The 26,095-nt window shown below is 43.6% G+C and overlaps 1 protein-coding gene across 1 annotated transcript; it reads left to right on the forward strand.

Moving 5' to 3' along the window:
* Nucleotides 1–1,783: 1,783 nt before the first annotated feature.
* Nucleotides 1,784–6,897, forward strand: serinc2l (serine incorporator 2, like). Its single transcript, XM_070911709.1, has 10 exons — nucleotides 1,784–1,822; nucleotides 2,610–2,771; nucleotides 3,244–3,431; nucleotides 3,545–3,624; nucleotides 3,767–3,904; nucleotides 4,054–4,223; nucleotides 4,548–4,638; nucleotides 5,450–5,600; nucleotides 5,687–5,896; nucleotides 6,680–6,897. The coding sequence occupies exons 1-10, from the start codon at nucleotides 1,784–1,786 to the stop codon at nucleotides 6,816–6,818; spliced, it is 1,368 nt and encodes a 455-aa protein (XP_070767810.1). The 3' UTR covers nucleotides 6,819–6,897.
* The last annotated feature ends 19,198 nt before the right edge of the window (nucleotides 6,898–26,095 follow it).

The following is a 26,095-nucleotide window of genomic DNA, read 5'->3' on the forward strand; positions in this document are numbered from 1 at the left end:
AAAATATAATATATTTTTGAATATTTCCATTAACTGTAGGATGTTACTTGCAGGCTGCTAGCGTTTTATTGGCTATCTCTGACCTAAGTGCAGATATCATATCAACAGCTGGCAAAGACCTGAATACACACACCTTCCCCAGTACAGGCATGAATCTTACTATAAATTTCAACAAAATGCATTGGATATAGTCACTGACAGACATTCGTCATATATCTCAGTCCTGCAAACAGCCCATCTGTCTTCATTCATCCTAAACAAATGGATAGTAAAGAATAGCACAGATGCGTCGACTAACTAAGGATCTTACTTTAATTTAACTACCTTATATACAGCCACCAGATGCTTCTGTCGAATCAACATACCCTCTAGTTGTGAGAACAAGTCATAAACAGCTCTCTAATGTTCTGACAGAGTAGATTTTATGGCTGCTGCTCGTGTAGTTCATGGTGGTATGTTGGAACAGGCAACATTAAATCACATAGAGATTTTATCCCAAATGTTCCCTGTGACTACATTCTCTCCATCTCAGGATGTTTAATATTACTTGTAATTAAAAACTTGTCTTTCTCCTGTGCAGGAACATGCAGTTAACAGGTTATAGGGGAAAATGCTCTAAACCTTTGTGTAAGGCCTGTGTATCAGGTCGACCCCAAGGACTTCTAATTTTACTGTGAAATGATTATTGACTGTTGAAATGTGAAATACAGTTTATAGAAGCAGCAGTAATGTAAAATTGTGGTTAAATGCTGCCACCTAGTGTTAAATAGAGGAATCAACCTGACCAAATGCACATAAAACCACTGTAGCCTATGTCTGAAATCCACATAACATGTGATGCAATTAAAAAGTATTTAAAAGTTATCATTATGTTACCATTAGGCATTTCACAGACAATGTCACGGTGATACGGTGGTAAACTTATAGCAACACACCTTGTTTATAATACTGTATATTTTAGCAGAATGTAAATTAGGTGGACAGTGTCATTATGATATCATTAGTTTTCACTTACATAGGCATAGGACTTAAGGTGCAGTAAAGTTTGATATACTTTTCATTTCAAGAACCATTCAGCTGGTTCTAATAGACAAGTGTGGAGTGGATTTCATAGGCAAAGACCATGGTCTACTTATCCTCATTGCAAGAGATGGGATCTGTGCAAGGCAATATGATTCCTGTTGTACATGTAAATAGCACTTAAATATGCCTTATTCCAGGTTAGATATTAAAGGCGCTATTAATAACTCAATCACTGTCGGCCCCCTACTGTGCAGGTGCACTATCAACAGCAGGAGCTTTTGAAGAGGCTCCTGTCTGCACCTGACAGGCTCTCTCTTGCTATCCATGTAGTTTTGAACAACAGACACTCAGCTCCTGGGATGCTGAGCGAGAGGACAGATGGTTAGTTTCAAAGTCCCTACATTTACTGTCTTGTTATCCACTGTGCTCTGCAGACACAACTAGACCATTTTGGATTGGTGGAAATAAACAGGGCCACAACACATACAACAAAGTTTAATCCATTAACCACACAAAGATCAATCCTACAAATACAGCATACTTTTATATGCAGAAATTATTTTGGTTAAAACAATTCCCTTTTCGTCTTACTCTCACTAACATATCTTGGCATACTCAATTAGAGGTCTTTTATGTTGAAAAGCTTGTCATTTTAGTTAACCGGTAGGACTTTTATTTTGAAAAGCAGTCGAGCAATTTCCGACTGTTTATGTCTTGTGGTAGTGTACACTACTATTAATTTCAGCGTTTTCATATTAAAATGGGGGCTTGTCTGGCCTTGTGCTCTTTAGCCAGCTGTGTAAGTATCTAATCTCAATACGAATATCATCATAGATACTAACGGAAGGCTTTATAGCTAGCGTTAGTTCACTCTCGTCGTCCTAATGTTAGATGAGCTAACGTTAAACTAAGGTTAGCGAAGGAATTAGTCGGTTACTTTAAGCGCTCCGTGACAGTCACTGTCAACCTACAACGCTCGGTCTATAATTTAACGTGAGATAAAAGCCTATAACTAAGTTACGTTATCAATTTCAAGGAAGTTAGCTTAGCAAGATAGTGAAACAGCATGGAAAATAATGATCGAGGAAGTGTCAGAACAGGCCACTTGCACTAACGTTAGACACACCCAACTAAGGCTAACGTTAAGTTAGATAATTAACGCTGCCGTGTTATTGACACATCAAATGTAGCTAGCTGTATCCTGTGGCTTGTTCTTTTCCAGGACAGCTCCTGGTCTGGCCGAGACAACAGTAGCATTAGCTCAGACAGTCTAAATAGGCTAGGCTGTCAATATCTTCAGATGAAATATGGTGGAGACTGTTTGTCTTTGTCTGTGTGGACTAACTGTGGACATCATAAAAGCCAGGGGGCCCTGGAATAACCAGTATTGGAAATTCACCGTCCCCATAAATAATTTACCAGTATTTCCAGCGGAACAAAAACTATTTATGACCGGCATTCTGCCAAAGCAGTTGTCTGCATTCATTTGACTGTTGTCTGATTTGTAAAAGCCTGTCCTGTCCATTGCTTTAACTCTCTTTTTCCCATCCCACTCCTTTCGCCATCCTCTCCATCACTGATCGTAGGCCTCCTGTCTGTGTGGCTCAGCACCATGCCTTCTCTGTGGCTGCTGTCCCTCCTCCAATAACTCCACCGTCACTCGGCTGGTTTTCTCCTTCTTTTTGCTTCTGGGGACCATGGTGTCTGTCATCATGATCCTTCCTGGAATGGAGGCACATCTCCGTAAAGTAAGATCGCTGTTCCTCTTAATGCTATAATATTAAAGTGTTCGGGGTTGTACAGTATTGCATTTTGAACATTACTTTAGATTGCCTGTGCGTGCCTTTTTTCTTACATATGCTATATATAGAATATTTCACTACTTTCTTACTGGAAGTAGTTGTGATGACCTAAAACTTGAACAAAAAATTAGGTCTCTGGCTTGACTCCATGGGAAATTCCCTGACATGGGATAGGATAGTTACATCCTATCATTAAAAGGTACAAGGTAGGCAAATGGTTATACACTTTTATAGTGTAAATGGCTAATGTGTAATAAAATGTGTCGCTAGATGCTGTTACTGCAGTCACTTTATATTTTTTTTTTTTGCAGAGAAAGTCCTCAGTCTCTTACCTTGTAGTATTGTTACATATTCTCTCTTGCAAATACTTTCTAGATGAGCTTAATTACAAATTCTATGACCTTCTGCTGTTTTGTAGATCCCAGGATTTTGCCAGGGAGGAACTGCTATACCTGGTGTCGAAAACAAGGTCAACTGTGATGTCATTGTGGGCTACAAGTCTGTGTACCGTATGTGCTTCGCCATGACCTGCTTCTTCTTTCTGTTCTTCGCCATCATGATTCGTGTCCGTAGCAGCAAAGACCCTCGTGCAGCTATTCAAAATGGGTGAGTGCTTTATTGGGCTTACATGGAATACATGTGTTGAAGGGCAGATTTGCATTTGCTACTTCTGCCAGTCTGCTGTACTGATGGTGGGTTTGTAACTGTTTATTTTACAGATTCTGGTTCTTTAAGTTTCTGATCCTGATTGGGATTACAGTGGGAGCTTTTTTCATCCCTGACGGAACATTTCATACTGGTACTAACATGCTCTGTTGAATTACTAGAAGCAGTAATATACTGTGTCTTTTCTTGTATTCTGTCAAAGTATAAATATATATTCCTCATCAACAGTTTTAGGAAACCGTAACAGCTGTGTCTGTTTCCTTTCCACTTCACAGTGTGGTTTTACTTCGGAGTGGTGGGGTCCTTCATCTTCATTCTAATTCAACTTATCCTTCTCATCGACTTTGCCCACTCCTGGAACAAGGTGTGGGTAGAAAATGCTGAAAATAGTGACAACAAATGCTGGTTTGCAGGTACAGCATTCACTTACATATCTAAATAATTACACAGTTGACATGACATTAGAATAGATTAGACAGACCTGCTCTGCTGTTCAAGTCATTGTTCAAGTTTGTCATTGTTATACTTGTATCATGTTAATGTGTGTTCATGTAATTTCCAGGCCTGCTGTCTTTCACCTTCCTCCACTACGCCCTGGCTATCACTGCTGTTGTGCTTTTCTACGTTTACTACACACAGTCTGACGACTGCACGGAGCACAAGGTCTTCATCAGCCTCAACCTTATCTTCTGCGTCATCATCTCCATTGTCTCCATCCTACCCAAGATACAGGTACAGTGTGGACCAGTCGAAGGCCATGTCCATACTAATGCAGATACATTTGAAAACACTGTTTGGCCTTACTTTTGTCCTTTGAGAAAACATTTTGTGCTTTAATAGCTTGAGCTGCTGTTTCAAATCAGTAATACATATAAACATGTTCTTCCTCTGCTTTATGAATGACCTGAGTCATTTTTTCCAGCAGGTTTTGATAGAAGTGCATCCAAACACAGTTACTTTAACTTTAGTTTCAAGGCAGCTTAACATTAGTTTACATTTTGTGGTTGTTACATTTTGGCCATTTCATTTACTGTATGTTTGTCCTGTTTGTTACAGGAAGCGCAGCCACACTCCGGTTTGCTCCAGGCTTCACTCATCTCCCTCTACACCATGTATGTCACTTGGTCCGCAATGACCAACAATCCAAGTGAGTCTCCTGTTGTCTTTGTCCACAGTTGCAGGTGTCCTCTGTAGCCTTTGGTTGCATGTTCAGTTGTGATTATACTCACTGTTTTCTTTCAATATATGCATTTGCTGATTATCTGCTGCAGCATTTTGATCATACTGGTAAGTTTTCGATGGCATGCTATAGGAATTAAGAGCTGCTTTTTGCTAATAGTTATCACACAGTCCTTGTCTCATGTCGTGTGATCTGCCTTTCCCAAGAGAATGGCAACAATGGGCAAGCTTGTGGTGACGGTAGAATTAGTTTTATTTACACGTAGACATCTAAAATCCATTTACACACAAAATGCATCTCTATTATCTACACAGAATTGGATTTCACCTTTCTTTGAAAAATGCAAATAATCCTTGTCTCTCTGGAGAACTGTCTCTTTCACTTTTCACTGATGTTGAAACACTGCACAAACTTTTGTCTTTGCTAGATGTCATAGGCAACAGCTCCTATTTTTCTATCACAAAGTGGACGAAATAAAAACATTAGATAGTATAAAGCCAGAACATACAATCACACAAAATATATCATACTGTTTTTGTGTTTCACTGTTGACGGTAAAATGTAATTTAATGTAAGGCAAAATAATGTATTTATGAACTGGAAAACATGTACACTTTGTTATTGATATACATGTATTGCCAAAGGCACTTCTTACCACCTTCAGATTCCCAGAGATACAGGATTATATCAAGTGTAAACAGGCTTGCTGTATAATGATGTATTTTTCATAACCTATTATAGTGTAATAAAATGTTGTGTGTATGCTCTGATGTCTTAGACCGAAAGTGTAACCCCAGCCTGTTGAGTCTAGTGTCAAACGTCAGCACCATTGAAACATCTGGTAACAGCACCCCAGGAGTGGTGCAGTGGTGGGATGCTCAGGGCATTGTCGGTTTGATCATCTTCCTCTTCTGCACTCTCTATGCCAGGTAGTTTTAACAGTGCCAAAACCATCGCAACTTATGTTTTATGTTATTTGTATTTTTGTAAAACTGGCCCTGTCTCTCTTCCCTAGTATCCGTTCATCCAGTAACACCCAAGTAAACAAGCTGATGCAGACAGAAGAGGGCAGAGGGTCAGATGGAGAGGCTGTGGTGGGAGAGGATGGCATACGCAGGGCTGTGGACAATGAGGAGGAGGGAGTGACTTACAGCTACTCCTTTTTTCACTTCCACCTCTGTCTGGCCTCTCTGTACATCATGATGACTCTCACCAACTGGTACCAGTGAGTATCTCTTGTCAGCAGATTGTTGAACATGTAACACAAGGGGTCAAAACTGTTAGAGAAAAGGCCTTTTTCACTGCAGACATTTTGGTTTGTCATAGCAGGAAAAGCACATTGATAATATTAAAAACAACTGCACTCCATTTAGTTCAGCTAGTTCCAGGGTCCTGGTACTGCGCATGCTGGCTCACTGGCATGGTTTACGGGGACACTTGATGGAACTGAGCCAATGTTAACTAAATTAGTTTCACCAGTTTTTTTCGTGTTATGACAACTCAAAACGTCTGCCGAAATAAACGTCTGTTAGGCCTGTGACTGGAGGGTCACTGGTGAACTGCACAACGTCCTGGTGTGCATTTAATCCCAGATTAGATCACAGATCCTGTGAAAATATTGAATAAACATATGGATAGATACAGTATGTGAGATAGATACAAAAAAGCAAAAAACTCTTCAGATATGTCCGTGACTAAATGATCAGTTCTGAGACAAAAACATGGAAGAATTTACACAGATGGCTAAATGGTTTGAAATCATTAGCTTTCAGTAGTTGTTGTACAGGCATTGTAGGCATCTGGGATGGCCACCAGGGGGTACATTACTTCACCAAAAAGTTATCCAGTCTTTGAACACAGCTTGAATGTCTAATGTATCTAAAATCATCCACCACAGTGCTTTTTCTAATCATCCATAGACCAAATGTGAAAAACATCTGTATGCAAACTTGCATTATGTGGAATTGGTTTTACTAAATTGTACTTTTCCCTCTGTGTCCTCCCGCAGACCAGACGCCACCACCCAGACTATGCAGAGCAGCATGCCAGCCGTGTGGGTGAAGATGAGCTCCAGCTGGCTGGGCCTCGGGCTCTACCTCTGGACCCTCATCGCCCCTCTCATGTTCCCCGAAAGGGATTTCAACTGAGCATGCCTTGTCTTTTAGCTGTATTTGGTTGTTTTGTTTTCTCACCTAGTGTATTAGGCAGTGGGAAGGATACTATAAAGGAAATCTGAAGGACATTATAAAGGAAATACATTTAATTTCTTTTTCAATTAATTGCCTCTGCTGTTAGTGTTTCTGTTGTTTTACTCCTCTCTTTATGATTGTTTAGTGTGATAATCCCTACAGATATATGAAAGTGTACATGGATTTTTTTAGTTAGTCTGATTAATGATGGTTTTGGCTACAGGAAATAATTTGCCAATTGCTCTCCTTGATAGACAACTTCCTACCCTCCCCCTGATGTGACTATATGAGCTCCCTTATGTTTTTGCTGAACTTTAGTTGCTGGACTATCACAAAGGCTCAGCATCAAGGCACTTTCTCAATACCTCAGACATTTCCGTTACAGATCCCCTTTTAGAGGCCTGTGACATCAGGCTTTTCTGATTCTCTGATTGGCCGGGTCTGGAATCCCCCTGATTAGCTGGACTGTTTTTAGTGCTGGGGGCAACGAGGAGAACCCCCCTCTGAGGAGCCCCAGAGTGAGGTGAGTGTGAGAGTAAGATAAGACTAATATGGCGCACCCTACAGATAATAACAGGACTTCCTTTTTGCTTCTTGGCTGTATGCAAATCCACATCGTTACACCTTGAGCCAGAGAGTCCTAATAGACCACCAGTCTAATCTCAGCTCTTCCTCGTCTAATCCCAACATAGGGTAATTTATCTCCGGTGCTATGCCTCTCTATGTCTGATTGTGTCTGGCCTTGTACAGCCACTCTGTACCTGTATAGCAGTCTGTTGGCAGCAGGGAGACATGTATTGATCCGTAGCAGTCAGCATCATGCGATGTGCAGTGGTACGGTTCAGGAGGTGAAGGCGTGAGCTCCACACTGCTCTCACTAATGCCATTATTTCCAGAATGTTGCAGAGCGTGTTATCGAGTTAAGAAGGAAGGGATTTTTGTAACATTGCTGTTAAATGGCATTGACTTTCATAGTATGTTGATGGTTGTAATGGTGGTACAATTATTTTATGCATTATATAGTAGTTACCTCAAGTTTCAATATGAATAGAATGAGCTAAAATAAGACGAGTACATTTTGTACTTGTGAAAAAATGTTTTTGGTACAATCCTGTAAATGTTATCCTTTGTCTATGTTTTCAAACATTTCAATGCCCACACTTATGAATCTCTGGCTGCATATGAGTAATGTTAATGAAGTTTTGTGATAAGTTAAGGTCCTCTTTTTTTATATATTGATTTTGTTCATCAAACATGTCAAATGTATTGTACATTTTACCATAATCATCCTACTGAGGAGATTATTTAGGTAGAATTGCCAGTGTTGGATCATAACATGTAATATTTCAAAACACTATTAAGTGCCTTTTTGTAGTCCTGTGTTTCAAAAATGAATTTGACACTAATTCTGACTTGTGCTTATTATGCCTTGCCTTACATTGTTTTGAGTCTGTCATTGCATGCCAATAAGGCATAGGCCTGTGACAGGAATTAACATTGTAATTAATGTATAAACACTGTTTTTAATAAAGATTGAAATCACTCTTTGTCTTGATGGACCCTCAATAGAAGCTTTACGGTCAAAAATGTTGAATAGATACTGAGTAAAATGATCCTCATCAGTACGCTATGAAGATGGAGTGTAAAAACTACAAAAGATGTAATAAAACATGACAGGAGCCAGTTTGTGGTAACACCTGATTATTGATTTAACATTTTAGTTACTGAAGCACAATAATTACCGGCAAGGTGATTGATATGTTAACGTTAAGGGTGATTTAGGAGCCCCATAGTTGTTATTGATTGTACATAACCTCCCTATCTCTAATGGCTCACCAGGGTGCAGGCATGTGATGGTTTCTGTACATCAGCCCAGAGATTTAGGTCATGAGGTACCAGAGTTGGGGACTAGGGAGGGGCTAGTAGACACATCACAGCATGTTCTGTACTCTGGGTGAATCATCATGTATCAATGACACTGAAAACAAGCAACCCATATACGTTTGACACATTGCTTTAGTGCAAGCACTTGTCTTATGGATTGTCTTATTATTTGGCCTCACTCCGCCATGTCCCCTGCTTTCCGTTTGCTGCTTAAACTCTCTCCAGCGGTTGTGTGACTGGGACATATTCCCATCAGCCACTAATGTCTTGACCCTTCTTGTGACAGAAGTCCAAAGCTAAATGGAAAGCACATGACTTGAATATCCAGTAAATAATAATCATAGCTCTGAACATATTTCAGTCCTAACTGTAAATTGAGGCAGTAAACGCGTCTGACCTGTCTCTTGTGCTGGTACAGAGACAGAGCAGTGTGTGCCAGTGCTTGCAGCCTCTGCTGTGTTGTTTCCTTCTTGCCTGGCTGGCAGACGGAGCCTGTTGGTTTTGGCTCCGACAGATACTCTATCCAGTTGGCACTGTGTAGAACTGTTCGGGACTCACAAGCCCACCTCCTGTCGACTTCCACCCTCCCACAACACCGCCCCTCGCTCACCCTATCCATGACAACCCTGAGTTGATGGATTGTGTCACAGTTTAGTTGTGAGAATGAATTTTCACAGGAAAGAAAGACTTCTCCGGCCCTGTAGGGAGGACAACAGCACACAACTGTGAGACAGAAAAAAACACATATGAGACGGTAAAGAAAAAGAAAAACAGTAAAACAGGGCAGAAATTCAGATTGAATCAGAAGTAAGGGGGTACACAGTGCAAATACATATTCATGTGCAGATGAGAACGTCACAGTACCAGTGTGTGTAAGAGATTCCATATTCAGCATATCAGTGGACATTGTTATAAACTAAATATAAGATGTTAAAAGATCTGAATTAGGACCACAAAACACATTTAAAATACAATTCAGAACAATAAAACACACTAACATCAAACAACTGCTGAAGAAAGGACAAAGCAAATCCAGAATGAGGATGGAGGCCTGCAGAAAAAATTATTTGCTATTTGCACTGTTGCATGATTAGTTAGTTAGTATGTGGTTCCTCAACAAGATTTCATTTAAAAGCACTGATGTAAAATGTACAAAAACTGGAGCAATAAACAGAATGAAAGGGTGTTTCATGACTTGACAAACACTCCTTAAGTTTCGGCGCTGAAAGGTGCAAGCCTTTTTGTATAGTTGTACAGTGTTAGTGTTATACTGGACCTGTCTGAAGCTGAACACTGAACACTGCATGAATGTTTTGCAGAGTGGAAGTCCTGTCTTGTCTCTTTGCTGGCACATGGCTTCACTACATGGTTCAGAGTATTGTGCAATCGTCATCGTCAAATGCACAGACATTGTGGTAAACCGATAGATGTGATGTCACTCCTCTGACAGGAACAGACTTCTCCTCCATATCTCTGGTGTTTTAACATAATGTCACTCTTTACAGAACCGCCCTCACTCTTGTGAACTTACCTCTCATTTCTTCATTTCTCCTGAAGCATTTATTATAAAGAGAGTTTCATGAGACTAAAGAACTCTTTGCACTAGACTCCTCCATTAGTCCCATCTGAATTTTAACAGCCTCTGAACACAGCCAGCAGCATCAGAGAACAAATTAGCTAAGTATCATAAATTGCACTTTTATTTCCCGTTATCATCAGGTGTACAAATGTGAAACTCGTTTTTTCCCTCCTAGGACAGATTTAAGACACTCTCCGTCTTTGGCCATTGGCTCCAGTGTCATAAATCCCACCTTCATTTCCTCTGTTATCATCACATGCAATTTGTCGCTGTAATAAGAGATCAGAGGCTGTAATGTGCTGATTATGAACCACTTAGTGTAGCTCTGCAGCCATGCTTGGTTAGGCATCCTGGGATTTTTTAATTGCAGATTGACTGAAACAATGGTTATCACTCGCAGTGTTATCCCTGACCTTAATCTCCACTTCCCTTTTTGCCACATTAGCTCGGAAATGTCAGCATTTAGCTGTGTTTCACATTCACTTGTCAAGAATAAGGTCATTCTATGCAATGAAACACATAGATCATCACACTGTTTCAGCTGTGTTTCAGTGTTTTATAATCACAATAAAGGAGCCGTGAGTAGGCTAGTACAACTGTTCCAGATGCTGATGTGTATGAGCATTGTTGTGCATCCCTGACCATCTCTTTGACAGAATGACTGGAAATGCCCGTCTGAGGTGTAATTGGGTTTTAAGAGTGGGATCCAGGCCCATTAAATTATGTGCTGCATGCAGGGGAGCTAACTGAGTTTAAGCCCTGCTGGCATACTGCATGTGCACTGGAAACATTTACCCAACATTAAGCCCCAATTAGGCTTTTCAGGATGGGAAACTTGTTGCTGGGTGATGGGAAGCGAATATGCCTGTCAGACTCATTGCGTCGTTTCTCTTCATCAAGCAAAATGCTTCTTTCTAATAAATTGCTGAACTTCCACTGGACTTTCAGGGTTTTTCTCATTTGGTTCAATCGCTTTTATTTTCTCACTCTGGCCGCAGTGCGATGCAGTCACTCAGTCCTAAGCTGGAAGTCTAAAAGTCTGAAAGTCTGACTGTGTTTATGTGTGTGTGTGTGTGTGTGTGTGTGTGTGTGTGTGGGGCTCTCCTGTGCGCATGCTCTCCCCCAGCTCAGAGGAGCAGCTAATGCAGTTATATAACAGTCAGTGCAGCCGGCGTCTGCTGTGAGCCAAATGCCAGGCCAGTCTGGTTACATAAGCCTGTCAGAGTCATATTGTAACAGTACGGAGCGCTCACACCACAGCGTGTCCCTGCACTCCTTCCTCCGTCTCCTGCTCTGTCTCTCACTTCCTCCCACTGTCTTTCTCCGCTCTCCTATCCTCCCCTCTTTTTCCTACACCTCCCTTTCCTTCCCCTCCCACTTTTCCTTTCCTTCCCTCTCCTCTTTGCTGCGGAGCTGTTCTCAACAAAGATGTTGGCTGCAGATGCAGAGACAGCTCTGAAAATATGAGACACAAAAGAGTGGGACTGACTGTATGCTCACATGCAGAGAGGACGAAATGTCTCTAATTCTACACCGGTTTCTCCCCCTCTAAACATCATGAAACATGTATTCAGTTGTTGGATGTCCTGGAGGATTGTTGAAAGCAGCTTTATTCCTCCAGTGACCGCCTGTGCACCACGACAGCGATGTGAGTCAGGTGAAAAGATGATTTGTGCTGCCAGTCACCACCACCTGTGAGCTCTGATGTCCTCTGGCCTTTTCGAGCACCATTTGATCTCCAGGATGCCAGGGCATGCAGCAGTGCTGTCACAGCCACTAGGACTGCTCCGCTCAGTGACCTTTACTGTATCTGACCCTCTTCACCCCCCTCCCCTTACTCTTGGTCCCTCAGGTATGAGGAGGTCAGACAGACGGGGTCATCAGATCAGCAGGAATATTCACTCGGAGCACTGAGATGTGTGCTAAGGATTGCAAAACGCTGCCTGTGACCCTCCAACAGTTCACACAGTCATCCAGGAGAAGGTAATTGATTTGTGGCCTCAGATCCTGACCTCCATTATATCTCTCTTGTGTGTGATGCAGCGTCAGCATCACTTTAGGTAAGCTATTCATTCTTGCGGTATAGCAGGGAGGTGTGTGTGTGAGGTTGTGTGAAATACTGCTGCTGAATCACAGAGAAGTCTGAAGTAAACCAGCTCAGATCAGGGGGTGCGTGATTACCCCAATCAGTCTCCAGAAGCTCTCGTTAAAAGCGACGGCATGAGGTTGCCTGGCTAATTGGAATTAATAGTATCAAACAGGAACTGCTCCTTTCACCCAATGGCTGCTTCTGCCACCTCGTGATTATTCATGAGGCGGGCCCGGCGCGCCAGCCCACTGGTGGAGGCTGAGAGGGGGGCGGTGCCCACCGGACCTGCCGTGCGGGGTGGTGCGGAGCCGCGGAGTGTGTTTTGCGTAGGGCGAGATGTTGTTTTGTTGTGGCGATCAGCTGAATGTGGCATCGCTGTCCGGTCTGACACAACAGTGGGAAGCACCCCGAGCCCCTCCGGCTCTCCCAGCGCAGAGACGCGGCCACCGAGAGCACCTCTATCCGGCGCATCGCAATCCAGGAAATGCGGACTTCTGGCCCTTTCGCTACGGGATAAATGGCTGCAGCGCCCGCACTGTAGCGAGCTGGTAAATATTAACCGTAACATTATTGCCTGTTTGTGACTTAGTTTCGGTGACGTTGCAGTGGGTGTCCTATGGAGGAGCGATGTGGTGTGAAGTTGAGCGCAGGATCCCGCGTTTTCCCAGCGCGAGTGTGTCATGAAGTTGGGTTGCCTCGTTAGATGTTATAATGATAGGTGATGGGGGGGGGGGGGGGGCGAGGATACAGTGGCAGCTCAGCTCAGAGGGATTTGGGAGACAAACTACAGCGCGTGCAGCAGCGCTGGCTGGAGTAGCCGCGGGGGCGCTGCACGTACAGCTGACAGTATATGCTTCATCATGTAGGCTGCCTCCGTTCACCCCGTTTGTCCTCGGCAACAAACCGGTTCAGGGGCAGCAACAGTGCGGGCTGACATGCAAGTTTGAGATTCACGATCAGGCCTGTGAACTTACTTGTAATGGGCTACACCTACACCCGCCAGATTTTTAGGGGATGACATCATGCTTTTGTTGATCCGCTGTTACATGACAGATGGGTTAAGTTGACCAACACAGGTTTGTTTTGGCGGCTGTTCAATCAGGAACACCTGCCCCCGCTTCAAGTTAAGTCCCTCTGTCATTTAGGCTGTTTTACTGACAGACGTCCCACACAGAGTTCACCTTTACACAGCAAGTTAATGACAGTATTACTGTAGTGGGACATTTGCATGCAGCCACAAGGAATGACTGTGTGACTGTTGTCTGACATATTCATTATGCAAAGTAATTTCTTTACACACTATACATCCCCCTGTCTACATGCTGCACAGAGTAACAGGAAGTCACCTTGAGTATTTAGCAGTAACCTTTTATTTCTTTTATTATTGTGAATAATTCATCCATGCACAGAGGCCAACTGTAAAGCACAAACTCGCTATATAAGTGCAGTCCATTTACCATTAGCACTTTATTTGCTTACACTATCTATCTATCTATCTGTCTATGAGCTCAGTGCCTTGAGTTCCTTAGCATGCTCCTAACATGAGAGCATATTGATATAAAAGGAATATTACATCCGGTGAATCAGTAAAATATGAAGTTTGACATGAGGCAAAGTCATTGCACTTGTCGTGTCTCTCATGCCAGTTTGGCAGGAAGTGTAGGAAGGATAGCACTTGAAGTGTGTTGCTCTCTGTAGATGAAGACCACAGTGGTTGTGGTTGCCCTAAAGCCAGGTGCTGCTGAGAAATACTTATCATATCAGAGGAGTTTCAGTATCTCATCAGTGCAACTCCCCATACAATCAAAAGGAATGTAGATGTTAAAAAAAACAAAAAACAACAGCAGCAATGCTGCAGTGTCCTTCCTCGAGCTCTGGGTCCATACTGTAACTTGCAGCACAGAAATACAGTAAAGTGTCACACCACGGTGTTGAAGGGGGATGAGTGGAGAGAAGCCAATATGCAATTATTTCTTATTGAATCAGCACAAAGTGGCAGCCTTACAGTGCTCCACTCTGGCCTGGATCAAGACCACTTGTGGTGCTGGCTGAAGAAAGGCGCTAGCTCAGCAGGCACCCAAAGAGAGCGCCGCTCCATTTCCTTGCAAATTTCCCAGATTGTTTGACATCGAGGAGCATTTGATCGTTGGAAAAAATCTGGGCTGTAGGGATTACTGCCATTTATGGTTTCAACGTGGATGGGGATAAAAGTTGCGAGTCAGACTTACTTTGATGTTTTTATACCATTGTAACTTGGCTGAAATGTTAGAAGGTGGCTTGTAAAGAATAATTACTATGTTTTAGAGCTGGAAGTGATTGTGCTATTATCTGTATAGCTGTAGAACCTGTTTTCATACCAGTCTGCAGTTTAGCAGCACCAGTTCATTACAAAAAGCTCTGGTATTCAGTGTCGTAGCTGGACTTGCGCAATGAGTTTGTTCAGGTACAATAAAAGTGAAACGTAACTCTCTGTCAGCACTAACGCTGATCACTGAAGACCTCAGTAGGTTACTCAGGCAGGTTTAGTGTGGGTGTGTGTGTGTGTGTGTCTATATCTCCCCCTGGCACAAGCAACAGCCCACATGGAAAAGGGCAGTTTTCTGCCAATTAACACTCAACAGCTTATACAGTATATCCCTACTTTCACACACAGATGCTCACCTGGCATACCCTCTCCACGTCTCCCTCTCTCACACACTGAGTCAGCCTTGCAGGTGGCAACGTGTTGATTTAAATGCATGAAATGCCATCGTCAGCGAGAGGGTCGTGTGGAGTTCCTGCTCAGACCTTCAGACGCACTTCCTACAGATAACAAGGTCTGATAACCACGGCCACACCGGAGCAAAGGATCAGGGGATGATCTGCAGAGTAAGAGTGACACCCCTTGATGTGAAAGTCGTAGGTGTTAACATGCATGGTGTGATGCCTGTAACACTGCAGAACGAGAGAACGAGCGCGGTAGCTGGCCGTCTGATCTGCTTCTCGCATGACTGTTGGTTTGGCAGACTACACAAAGTACTAAATGGCATGTATGAGCATGTTTAAGTTTTGTTTTCTCTGAGTGAGCATGCGAGAAGGATGGCATTGTTATCAGTCTCCTACAAGAAAAATAAACACACACACACACACACACAGTGACACACACCCGGGCTGTAAAAATCGTGGTGGCTGGTGGACACAACCTTTTCATGTCCCTGCCGCTGGTCATTAATCCTGATCTCTGAAGCTCCCGAGAAGAATAGACCCACTGTAGTGCTGGGAGACCAGAGTGAACCAGGAACAAGACCTTGGATACACACTTGTACAAGCACACACACACACACACACACACACACACACACACACACATAATGCAAAATGGGGGCCAGGAGTGCCAGCCTGGCAACTTCACAAATGGCCCACTAGCCTAATAATTTTACTGCATGCATTCAGTTGCATTGTTATGTATTCTGAATAGATCTTCTATTGACATTTTTTCTGTTATTTAGGCCTTGTCTATAGTCAGTGGCTCTTTGTCATTTTGGTCAGTGTGTGTGTGTGTGTGTGTGTGTGTGTGTGTGTGTTTGTCAGGGTGTGCGGTTGTCTATCAGTGTCTGGCCTCGACTCAACCTCCCGCCCAGGCCAGTGTGTTGGCTGCCCCCCCTTGAAATGGATATTCCTTGCGTTTGCCAGGGAGTCTGAAGCGAATGTGTGTTAGTGTGGCTGCCTGGCCCGCTCCCATGTGTGCCAGCTCGGGTCATGTAATGTATGTGGACGATGATGTACACGTACAGCCGGGCATGCAGGCGGCGCAGGTTGAGCAGGGAGAGAGGGGATACTCATTCCAACACTCCCTTCATAAGAGTTAATCATTAGCTACTTCGGCACAGTTGGTAGCCAAGTGGAATGTCGAGGGGTTTGCTGTTTGTGATGGCAGTCCTCCCTCAAAACAGGCCACAACAACAGGCCATTACATCACAGCAACTCTTTAACAGGCCATATTAAGTCCTTCTGACAAGATTTACATTGTCTGCTGTTCTCATCTGTATATGTTTTTAATCTGTTTTCTTCCTGTGTCAGCAGTGAGGGCATTCCTGGGCAGGTGTTCACTTTCCACAGTTGGCCAGTGTTGTGTAATAGTGATTGTAAGCCTCTCTGCTGCTGACCACAGGTATGTCTGGAGAGGGCTCGGCCACGATCTCATTGGTGAGGTTTGTGTACCGCCTGGGGGAGGCTGAGGACTGCCTGAAAAATGATAACACACGTTGTAGCTTATCAATTGTTGAATATTCTGAGGGAAGGATGTAGCTCTCTAGTAAGGACTTGAAAGATTAGCGATGGATGCGTGCCTGGTGTGTATGTGTATTGATCGGTGATGCAAGCGAGGTATTATGTTTCACCACTAGATATCTCCACCTCTTCCAAATCTCTCGCTTTCTCTCTCTGGGTCCCAAGACACCCCCTCTGAACCACACCCCTCAGCACACACTGCATCTGATCACAATCTCCACGCGTCTGTTCACCACACTGATCTGTGTTGATTACCTGACACCTGCAAAGATAACTTGTGGTTTACCTCGGCTTACATATCCATCTCTCACTTATACAGTATGTTAGAGCCACTGTCGCTGTGTCTGTCCTCGTCCTCTTCCACGAGGATCTCCGTCTGTGTTGTCTTGTCCCACGACAATGTGCAGAAATATATATATGTGTGTGTGTAAAAGGGTGAAGAAGAGACAGTAAAAAACCTTTCTAATGATAATGTTCTTATATTGTCCTTCATTTTTCATCTCTGTAGAACAGATTCCTGTCCCTTTTTCTCCATTTGTTTCCCTTCCTCTCCCCTCCTCTCCTCTCCCCTCCTCTCCTCTCCTCTCCTCTCCTCTCCCCTCCTCTCCCCACCTCTCCTCTCCTCTCCCCTCCTCTCCTCACCTCTCCTCTCCTCTCCCCTTCTCTCCTCTCCTCTCCTCTCCCTTCCTCTCCCCTCCCCTCCTCTCCTCTCCTCTCCCCTCCTCTCCTCTCCTCACCTCTCCTCTCCTCACCTCTCCTCTCCCCTCCTCACCCCTCCCCTCCTCTCCTCTCCTCTCCCCTCCTCTCCTCTCCTCACCTCTCCTCTCCTCTCCCCTTCTCTCCTCTCCTCTCCCTTCCTCTCCTCTCCCCTCCCCTCCTCACCTCTCCTCTCCTCTCCTCACCTCTCACCTCTCCTCTCCCCTTCTCTCCTCTCCTCTCCTCTCCTCTCCCCTTCTCTCCTCTCCTCTCCTCTCCCTTCCTCTCCCCTCCCCTCCTCTCCCCTCCTCTCCTCACCTCTCCTCTCCTCTCCCCTTCTCTCCTCTCCTCTCCTCTCCCTTCCTCTCCCCTCCCCTCCTCTCCTCTCCTCTCCCCTCCTCTCATCTCCTCTCCTCTCCCCTCCTCTCCTCTCCCTTCCTCTCCCCTCCTCTCCTCTCCTCTCCTCTCCCCTCCTCTCCTCTCCTCACCTCTCCTCTCCTCACCTCTCCTCTCCTCTCCCCTTCTCTCCTCTCCTCTCCTCTCCTCTCCCTTCCTCTCCTCTCCTCTCCCCTTCTCTCCTCTCCTCTCCTCTCCCTTCCTCTCCTCTCCCCTCCCCTCCTCACCTCTCCTCTCCTCTCCTCACCTCTCACCTCTCACCTCTCCTCTCCCCTTCTCTCCTCTCCTCTTCTCTCTTCCTCTCCTCTCCCTTCCTCTCCCCTCCTCACTTCTCCCTTCCTCTCCTCCCTCCCTGGAGTCCTTTGTCTCAGTGTGTAAGGCGTCCCTGCAGTAACTGCGAGTGAGGATTGGAGGGGATTTCTGCTCTGCGGGAGGGTAAGAGGGCTTTGAGGGAAAATCCTTCCAACCCTGCCGCGGATCTGCAGAGCAAATCAAGGCAGGAGGCGATGCTCCAGCACAATCCTCCCCAGCCATGTCACTGTCACTGAAGCAGAGCCGTTGAACTAACCCCTGGACCCCCCTCCTTTAGCTGCACTCTTTAAAAGCCCTGTGAAATCTGTGGAGCAGACTTCGCTAGAATCCAGATGTGTTTTGTCTCTCTCATGGTGCTGTCAGTCTGCGGTGTAGCATGTTCAGCCTTGAGGAACGCTCTCTCTCACCTGGCATGCCTTCATGCTTTGAGATGTGTCGGCTCATGGGGAGCTCTGAGGCATGCTCCTTTTTATCTTTGGGCTCACACTCAGCAGCATGATCCATAATCTAATATGCAAGATATAAAAGAAGAAACTGGCCTGTATGTGTGCTGTGGGTGGCACACAATGCATGTGCGTTTGTTATTTATCGCAAAGTCCCTGTAGGCAAGCTGTGCCCTAACATTGTCAGGTAAGGTCATATAAAGAACACCTCATTTTAGATGCTGTTAATTATGCAGGAGTGTGGTCGACTGCCATCACTTGGGAAGGTCATTTGCTCCTCACCTCATTAAAGGGCACAAAACTCTACAGATTTTGGTCTGCGTGTGTTGTGTTTAGGGTTGAACTGCTCATTTTTTTGCTGTGGTTTTGTGATGCTACTGACGCCATGCTGACATCCTGTTTGAGGTTAAAACTACCTTTAAAAGGCTTCAGGTTTTGCAGTTGTCTTCCATTTGATGTCAGTTCACACTGCAAACGAAGGTGTATTTACACAAGATGTGTTTGTGTACGCTCTGTAGGTATGCCTCTGCATGTTTATATATATTCTGTGACTGTTTATGTGTACGATGTTTTTGCTGATGCCTCCATATTGCAGCCTCTAAGCGAGGGCGTCTGTTTCGCCTAATTGAAGGTCAATATTTGCATGAGCATTCCTACAAACAACTTTCCTAGCTTGGTCTAGACAGAACACAGGCTACCACTGTACTTCAATAAAATGCCTGTCATCTGTCTACACTACTGTACATTTGTGCTATGCCAAAGCAGTGGAAAGGTCTTTCATAGCCCGCTATTATTCTGCAAGAGATGAAAGAAAATCCCTTCCTGGTTGTTTGATTTTGTAAAACCAATCAGAATCACCAAGTGTATCCCTAAACTTTGTAAAGCACACCACTTCTCTTGCTAAATACTATTGGGGAATTAATCTGAGAAACATTTAGCACATGGCTAATTAAATTCAGCAAACGTGGGAATTTCCTTAGTTGATGATGCTTTTCCCTAATAGAGACAGGGACTTTGAAAACAGCAACAGTGACTGAAAGAGAGAAACGACAAATAATTGTCAACTATTTTGATAATCGTTGTAGTCACTTTTCAAGAAACAATAATGGAAAACCAATTCTCTGGTTCCAGCTTCACAAGTGGCAGGATTTGGTGCTTCTCCTTGTCATGCACTATATATAATAGTAAACTGAATACCTTTGCATTTTGGACTTTTAGTTAGACAAAATAATTAATAATACATTTGAAGATGTGACCCTGGGCTCCAAAAAGTTAAAATTGATGTTTTTTTCAATGTTATTGTAATTGTAACAGAATCAATTACCATTGTCCTTTGTAAACATTCATCACAGTTTACAGACCAACTTCCTGGTTCCACACTTTCAATAGTAGTTCTCACTCAGTTCTTCTACTACTCAGTTCAATGAGGGCTCATTAGAGACCTTACAGTTGCGCTGACTTTCGGTTTTACCTCCAAATAAAGTGGAAGCTAATCTGGTTTGTTGCCTCATTGGACTTATATTTAACAATAGAATGCTGCAATGTTGTTGCGTTTTGAAATCTGAACAATTACTGTGGTAAGCACAGTGTTATCATAAGTAAACATACACTAAAACTTGAAAACATGCTGGTATGGTACTTAAAACTATGAGCTGGGACCAGAAACCAGTTCCACTACTGCACTACTGATTTTAGTGTTAGTCTAAGTAAGATTATGTTTTACTGACTCTGGCTTCAAGGACAAAACCGTATTTGCTTATTTGGGTGTCTGTCTCTAATAATCCTTGATGAGACAGACTGCTCCTGCGCTTGAGTTCATCCACCAGTCAAACAAAAGGCACAACAGTAGTTGAATCATCTCAGGCAGGATGAAGCTCCACAATGCACTGCAGCTTAAGTGAAGTAATCTCGTGTCACATTCGTCACACTGTCACGGTGGATTAACAGTTGAAGATGAACGGTCAGGTGGTCAGCGGTGCTGCTCGGCATGATTCGCTCTGTTAGGGACGTTATGGGTGGAAGGTAGAGAGAACAATTTGTTTGTTATGGTAGATGTTCTGTCACATACAGCTGCTGACACAGACTCACCCAGCGTAATGGAGAAAGTAAACACAGGATGAAAAAAAAGCTGCTCGTCACAGGGCTACGTGTTTGTCCTCTGCTGCTGGACGCTAAAGCCAAGGTTTTCGCCACCTTTTCAGGGGAGCAAGGATGGATGAGATGGGATGGATTGCGGGTGAAGCTGAGGAAAGAGGCAGAATGAAGGCAAATAGTTGAGGCTAACACATGACAGTCCTGCACATAAGGTCCATCCATCAATCCATTTTCTATACTGTATCTGCTGATCCTGTGCAGGGTCATGGGATCTGCAGCGTATCCCAGCACACACTCGACTAGAAGCACATAACTGTAAAGTTACATGAATTGGATATTGGTATGAACTAAGATTTACAGCCATGACCAAGACAAAAGCTTTGAAAGACATATGTGGCATATGTTTTGGGGGAAAGGACAGAGAATACTGTAGGAAGCTCTTCCTCAGTCGGAGGTGTTACAATCATTTCTATTATGTAATCCTCCTGTCCTCAACAACCTCAAACAGTCAGCAGTCCCAGTGTTTGCACCCAGGTAGTCCCCCACCTCCTCCCTTTTTTCCTGCTTTGCACTGTCAGCGCAGTGCTAGGGAGCAACCCCAGCTTAGTCACTGCAGACTTTGATTTTTCATCACCACTCTGCAACTCTAATGTGCTTAACGGCACACAGCACTCGTCCCATGAATACCCTACTCTTTCCCCCGATGTCAGCTGACAGGTTGCCGGTTCAGTGTAGAAGCTAGGGGGAAGGAGAAGGAGGTTGTGGTGGTGCATCTCTGGCTCCAGGGTGGATGCCATATTTCACTCTGACACCCGCACCCATTGGGAAACCAGGAGCTGCACAGCTGGTAGCATGTGACCAGATGAGGAGATGGAAGGTTCAGCTCCCGCGACTGCTCTTCCCCTTGTTCTTGAGGACCCTCCCTCTTTCTTTGTCTCACTACAGAAGAGCGTCCAAGCTGTAGTAGCGTGTGGATATCTAGCCTATGATTAAGGCTTTTTGAGAGCACAGTAGCTGGAGCAGCGGGGCTGGGTTCCTACTCACTGCCCCTGAGTAGGGTGTCAATTACTGTGGGAGTGCCTAAATTACACAGAAGAGGGAGATCAGGAGAAACCCAAGTGAGAGTTTTGGAGAGAGAGGAGGGGGGGTAGAGTGGAGAAATCAATTTGTCTCTGAGTGAAAGGAGGGTGAGACACTCACAAACACATTGTTTCAGGGGTAAAAAAAAAAAAGATGCCCTGTGTGCGATTACATGATTTCAAAATAGTTTTTATGAAAAGCAATGAATCAAGATTGTAAATCTTGAGATGACTTCTTGAGCTAAATTCCATGGGCGATTTGAAAGTATAATGTTTCTTTGTCAGCCTGTGAGATGGATGGTCTCTCCGGTCTTGTGAGAGCGAGCTGTCCCTGTTGCTAAGCCAGCAACAGTGTTTCTTTCATTGGTCATAGTTGTGTTTTGGCTTGCATGATTGGTCATGTTGTTATCAGCATTAGGGATACACAAGTCATAAGTTGGATGGCTACTTGATGGCTTTGGAGTGGCTGCAAAGATGGAAAGAGGGCATGTTTTTCCTGGACTTTTTGTTCTAGCATCTTCCTCTTTTGTTGTTGCTCAAACACAGCTGCAAAGCTCAGAGGCTGCAGTTTGCAGAGAGTATCAGTGTTTCATCCCATCAATCTACGTAATGCACTGTTTATTGCTTTTCTGTGTAACTACCGTGTTATCAGATTATCCTCAGTGCAGTTTTTCATGATGAACATTGTGTTTCATTGTATTCTGCCTCTCATCGGCCAAGTCCCTAGTCTGTGTGTCATCAAACAAGCCTGAATAAAGATTTCAAAAATGTTATCCTCTAAGGACAGGCTAGGTCTTTAATCTGAGGGTCATATTTATTGATGTATTTATGCTTATCCTCTATCTAATGTCAGTCATTTTTAGCCATGCTAGCAGGGTGGCTCTATGGATGGCAATGTGGTTCTTTCAGTCGCCCAAGACTTTCGCCAGACTAAAATATCACTATTGGGTGGATTGCCATGAAATTTTGTACAGACATTTGCAAATGGTGCATCCTAAATTTGGTGATCCCCTGACCACCATGAGGTTGACAATTTTGATTTTGGGTGAAATATCTTGAAAACTGTTGGATGGAGTGCCGTAAAATTTGCTACAGATGACAGGCTAAACTAAGATGGTGAACATATATTACCTACTAAAAATCAGCTTGTTGGCATTATCACTGTGAGCATGTTAGCATGCCAGCATTTTTAGCTTCAAGCTCAAAGAATTGCTTTGCATAACTACAGACTCACACAGCCACTAACATAGCTTAGTATGAAAATAATACTTCAATAACTCATTATGTTTCTCTGTCACTAAATATTTTATTTATCTTATCTGTTTAAAATGTATCATATGGTCGAGTAACATACTTTCTGTTTACAGCATTTTTCTCAGTATAATATTATAGGGGCCATCAAATCAAATCTTCAACAAACCTAACATATAGCCAGACAGGTGAATTATGTTCTTGTTTTACTCCAATTGAACCCTTCAACTGAGAGATGGTTTATGTTGACCTGTCAATCATCCTTTGTACAGCCTATATGAAATGACGTCTCTTCCAACCACATGCCTGTTGAGTCTTGCCAGACCACAATGAGCCGAGTAAAAACTGTGGGCTGACAAGACCGGGTCTGCCAGGACCTGCCTAATGTGATTTTGCTTGTATTTGTGTTTTTGGTAGGTGTCAAGTGTATGCATGTGCATGTACATGTGTGTGTAAGCATATATATATATATATATATAAAATCCAGGGAGTGTTCTTACTGAAATGAACAGTCCTGATGTACGCTTCCCTTTGCTCTTTACTTCACCTTCTTCACTTTGCTGCATTTGTTTAGAAGCTGGTTAACTTTGATGGTATGCCTAGTTTGAGTTTTCTTCAATTTGCAGTCAGACTGCTTCAACAATGAAAGCTATCCTACTTGCCAGTCCCCAGATTAGATTTTCTTGGTTTTAAGATTAGATTTAGCAGCTCACTGGAGGGCGCATCTTGCCATTTGTTTAAATTTCGTGGGTTTGGGCTTATGACTTTCTCGTCGGCTTTTTAAATGGTCTATAAAAACATTTCTGTTCTTCCAGGAAGTTATGTTGTTAGCCTGTTGTAGGTTTTAAGTGTTAAAAAAGTTATACAGCAACAAGTACTGTTTTCTCAAAAGTGTTGTGGAGACCTGGGATGCTTTGAGTAACCGTAATCCACTTCATTTTGTGCCCGTCAGCAGAAAGTGACGAGCTGAACTTGTCTGAACCTACAGCTGCTGACCACAAAAAGACAGCTGACAAGCTCGTTAACCACACACGTCACCAGGTTTCCCTTATTGGTCAGCTCTGTAGGAAATGAAAAAACTTCTAGTGATAGTTTTTATTGTATCACTTGCAGTGTGAATGTATAGTCAGTGTTTCAGAGACAAACATGTTAGTTGTGAAGGGAAGAATAAATCAAGAACCACTACATCAGCAAACACTTGATGATATGATACTTTTTGAAAATGTGCTCCCATCAAACAGCAAGTTGTACAGTTGTGGTAACCTAAGTGACTGCCGGCTTTAGCCTCATATTAAATGGGAGTGGTGTCATGTTCTCATCTAACTCTTGGGAAGCTAATTAGTGTATTTCCCAAAATATTGATGTATTCCTTTCAAAGATTCCACATTGAATTTGTTTCTATTGTAGCACATTTTTTCTTAGACAAACCAAGTGGTGACAAACCATTGGTTCCTCTCAAATTCTCCACAGAAACTCACCTTACCCTTGCTCCTCTGTTACTCTGTCACGTTGGTGCAAATCCAGCTGGGACTATCTGCATTTAAACAATTAGATGTGTGAGAGCTTTGCATCATTTCTGATGACTCTGCTTTTCTAAAACCAAGGAATTGTACTGCGCTAAGGTGGATCATTCAGTTCAAGAAAACTGATATAAACCAGTAAAAAAGTCCAAAAGATTTCACAGAAACCCTTTTATATTTCTGTTAGTAATAATGAAATAATAATTTAATGTTCAGTTCTTGAAAGGCAGCCAATAACCATGGTTGATAAGCAACCTGTGGCTCTATGAGATTGTGGTGAGATTTCAGGTTAGCGTAATATTAAACGTGGTCGCGGCTGTGCATTTTATTGGGTATTTTAAGGCAGATTCAGGTATCACTGAGCCAATAATTGGAGCAATCTCCTCTGTAATGGCCAATTCATTGTACGACTGCTTGATACCCAATCTGCAGTCCTGAGGTGAGCAAATTGTGTACCTGAGGATATACTGAGATCGTAGTGTTATCTAGTAACCTGCCAAGACAGAAAACTCTTACAGTAAACATTCCCAGTGGGAAAACATTCCCAGAGGTAACACAATGATGCAATGTGTGTATGTCCTTACAGAGAAGCCAGTGAAGCCCGGCTCAGGGCATGTTCAGAGACAGGGCTTCAACCTGTATTGGATGACAAATCAGCCGTACGTAACCGGGCAAGAACTAACAGGAAATCAATGTATCCAGCCACCTATACTACATCAATATAGTGTCTCACTTTCTCGCCAAGAGGCTGCTCATCTCGCTGTCTTTCTCTCTTCTTCTGTCTCTCTCTTTTTTTTCTCTCTCTCTGGTTTCTGTGTCTCTGCAGTGTGCTTCTTTGAAAGCCACAGCATCTCTATTTTAAGGACGTCTTTGTTTCTCTGCTTTGTATTCAAATGATCAGGCTCACAGGCAGGAGGATGCAGCTCTGAAGACGAGTGGGTAGGTGGGGAGAGGAGGGAAGAGAAGTGGCGAGCCGGCTTTCGGAGTCAGGTTTCTCCTAACCAGATCGTTGGTGAGGTGATGACAGCTGGAGGAATGCGCCACTAATTCCCCTAACGCGGGGCCACGTGACCTTCGGGGCTCGCTTACCTTACCAGAGCAATTTGAACGGTTTGGGTGGTCAGGGGAGAGAAAAATGTCCATTTATAATGTGCGTGTCATACACTGTATATGCATGCTATGATTTGGTCTTATTCAGAAGCAGTGCGTATATGCAGGAGTCTGGTTTTGTTACCGTAGCCTGGAACCAGACGGTGTGGCTGTGTGTGGCCTTCCCCAGTGGACAGACTAGACTGCACCTCCCAGCAACAATGAGTACAGCCAGTGACACATTTCTGTCTGTCTGCTAACGCAAAGTGGGCCAGTTGGTTTGCGGTAGAGTGGGCCATGTTTGACTTACAGCACATGAAGGTATCCCATAATTTTAATCTCGGAAGTCTCTTGTTAGTAACTCGATTTCCTTGTAGTAGAGTTTGTAGTAGAGGTTTGGTAAAGAAATTGGCTGCTGGCGTATGTTTGCTTGTCCCTGGCACTATGTTATGAAGCAGCGTGCAGGTATTGACATTCATCATGACATCTTAATCCCTCTCGACCTTGTGTTTACAGTACAGTAAGAATCTGTTT

The sequence above is a fragment of the Enoplosus armatus genome, chromosome 9 (genome assembly GCF_043641665.1).
Source record: "Enoplosus armatus isolate fEnoArm2 chromosome 9, fEnoArm2.hap1, whole genome shotgun sequence".
In the NCBI taxonomy this organism is placed as follows: Eukaryota; Metazoa; Chordata; class Actinopteri; order Centrarchiformes; family Enoplosidae; genus Enoplosus; species Enoplosus armatus.

Bases quoted from the DNA above. Each gene is read 5' to 3' on its own strand.
- serinc2l (XM_070911709.1), top strand. From the start codon at position 1,784: ATGGGGGCTTGTCTGGCCTTGTGCTCTTTAGCCAGCTGT. The intron at 3,905-4,053 runs GTACAGCATTCA...TGTAATTTCCAG, and splicing joins CAACAAATGCTGGTTTGCAG to GCCTGCTGTCTTTCACCTTC. The intron at 5,601-5,686 runs GTAGTTTTAACA...TCTCTTCCCTAG, and splicing joins TTCTGCACTCTCTATGCCAG to TATCCGTTCATCCAGTAACA.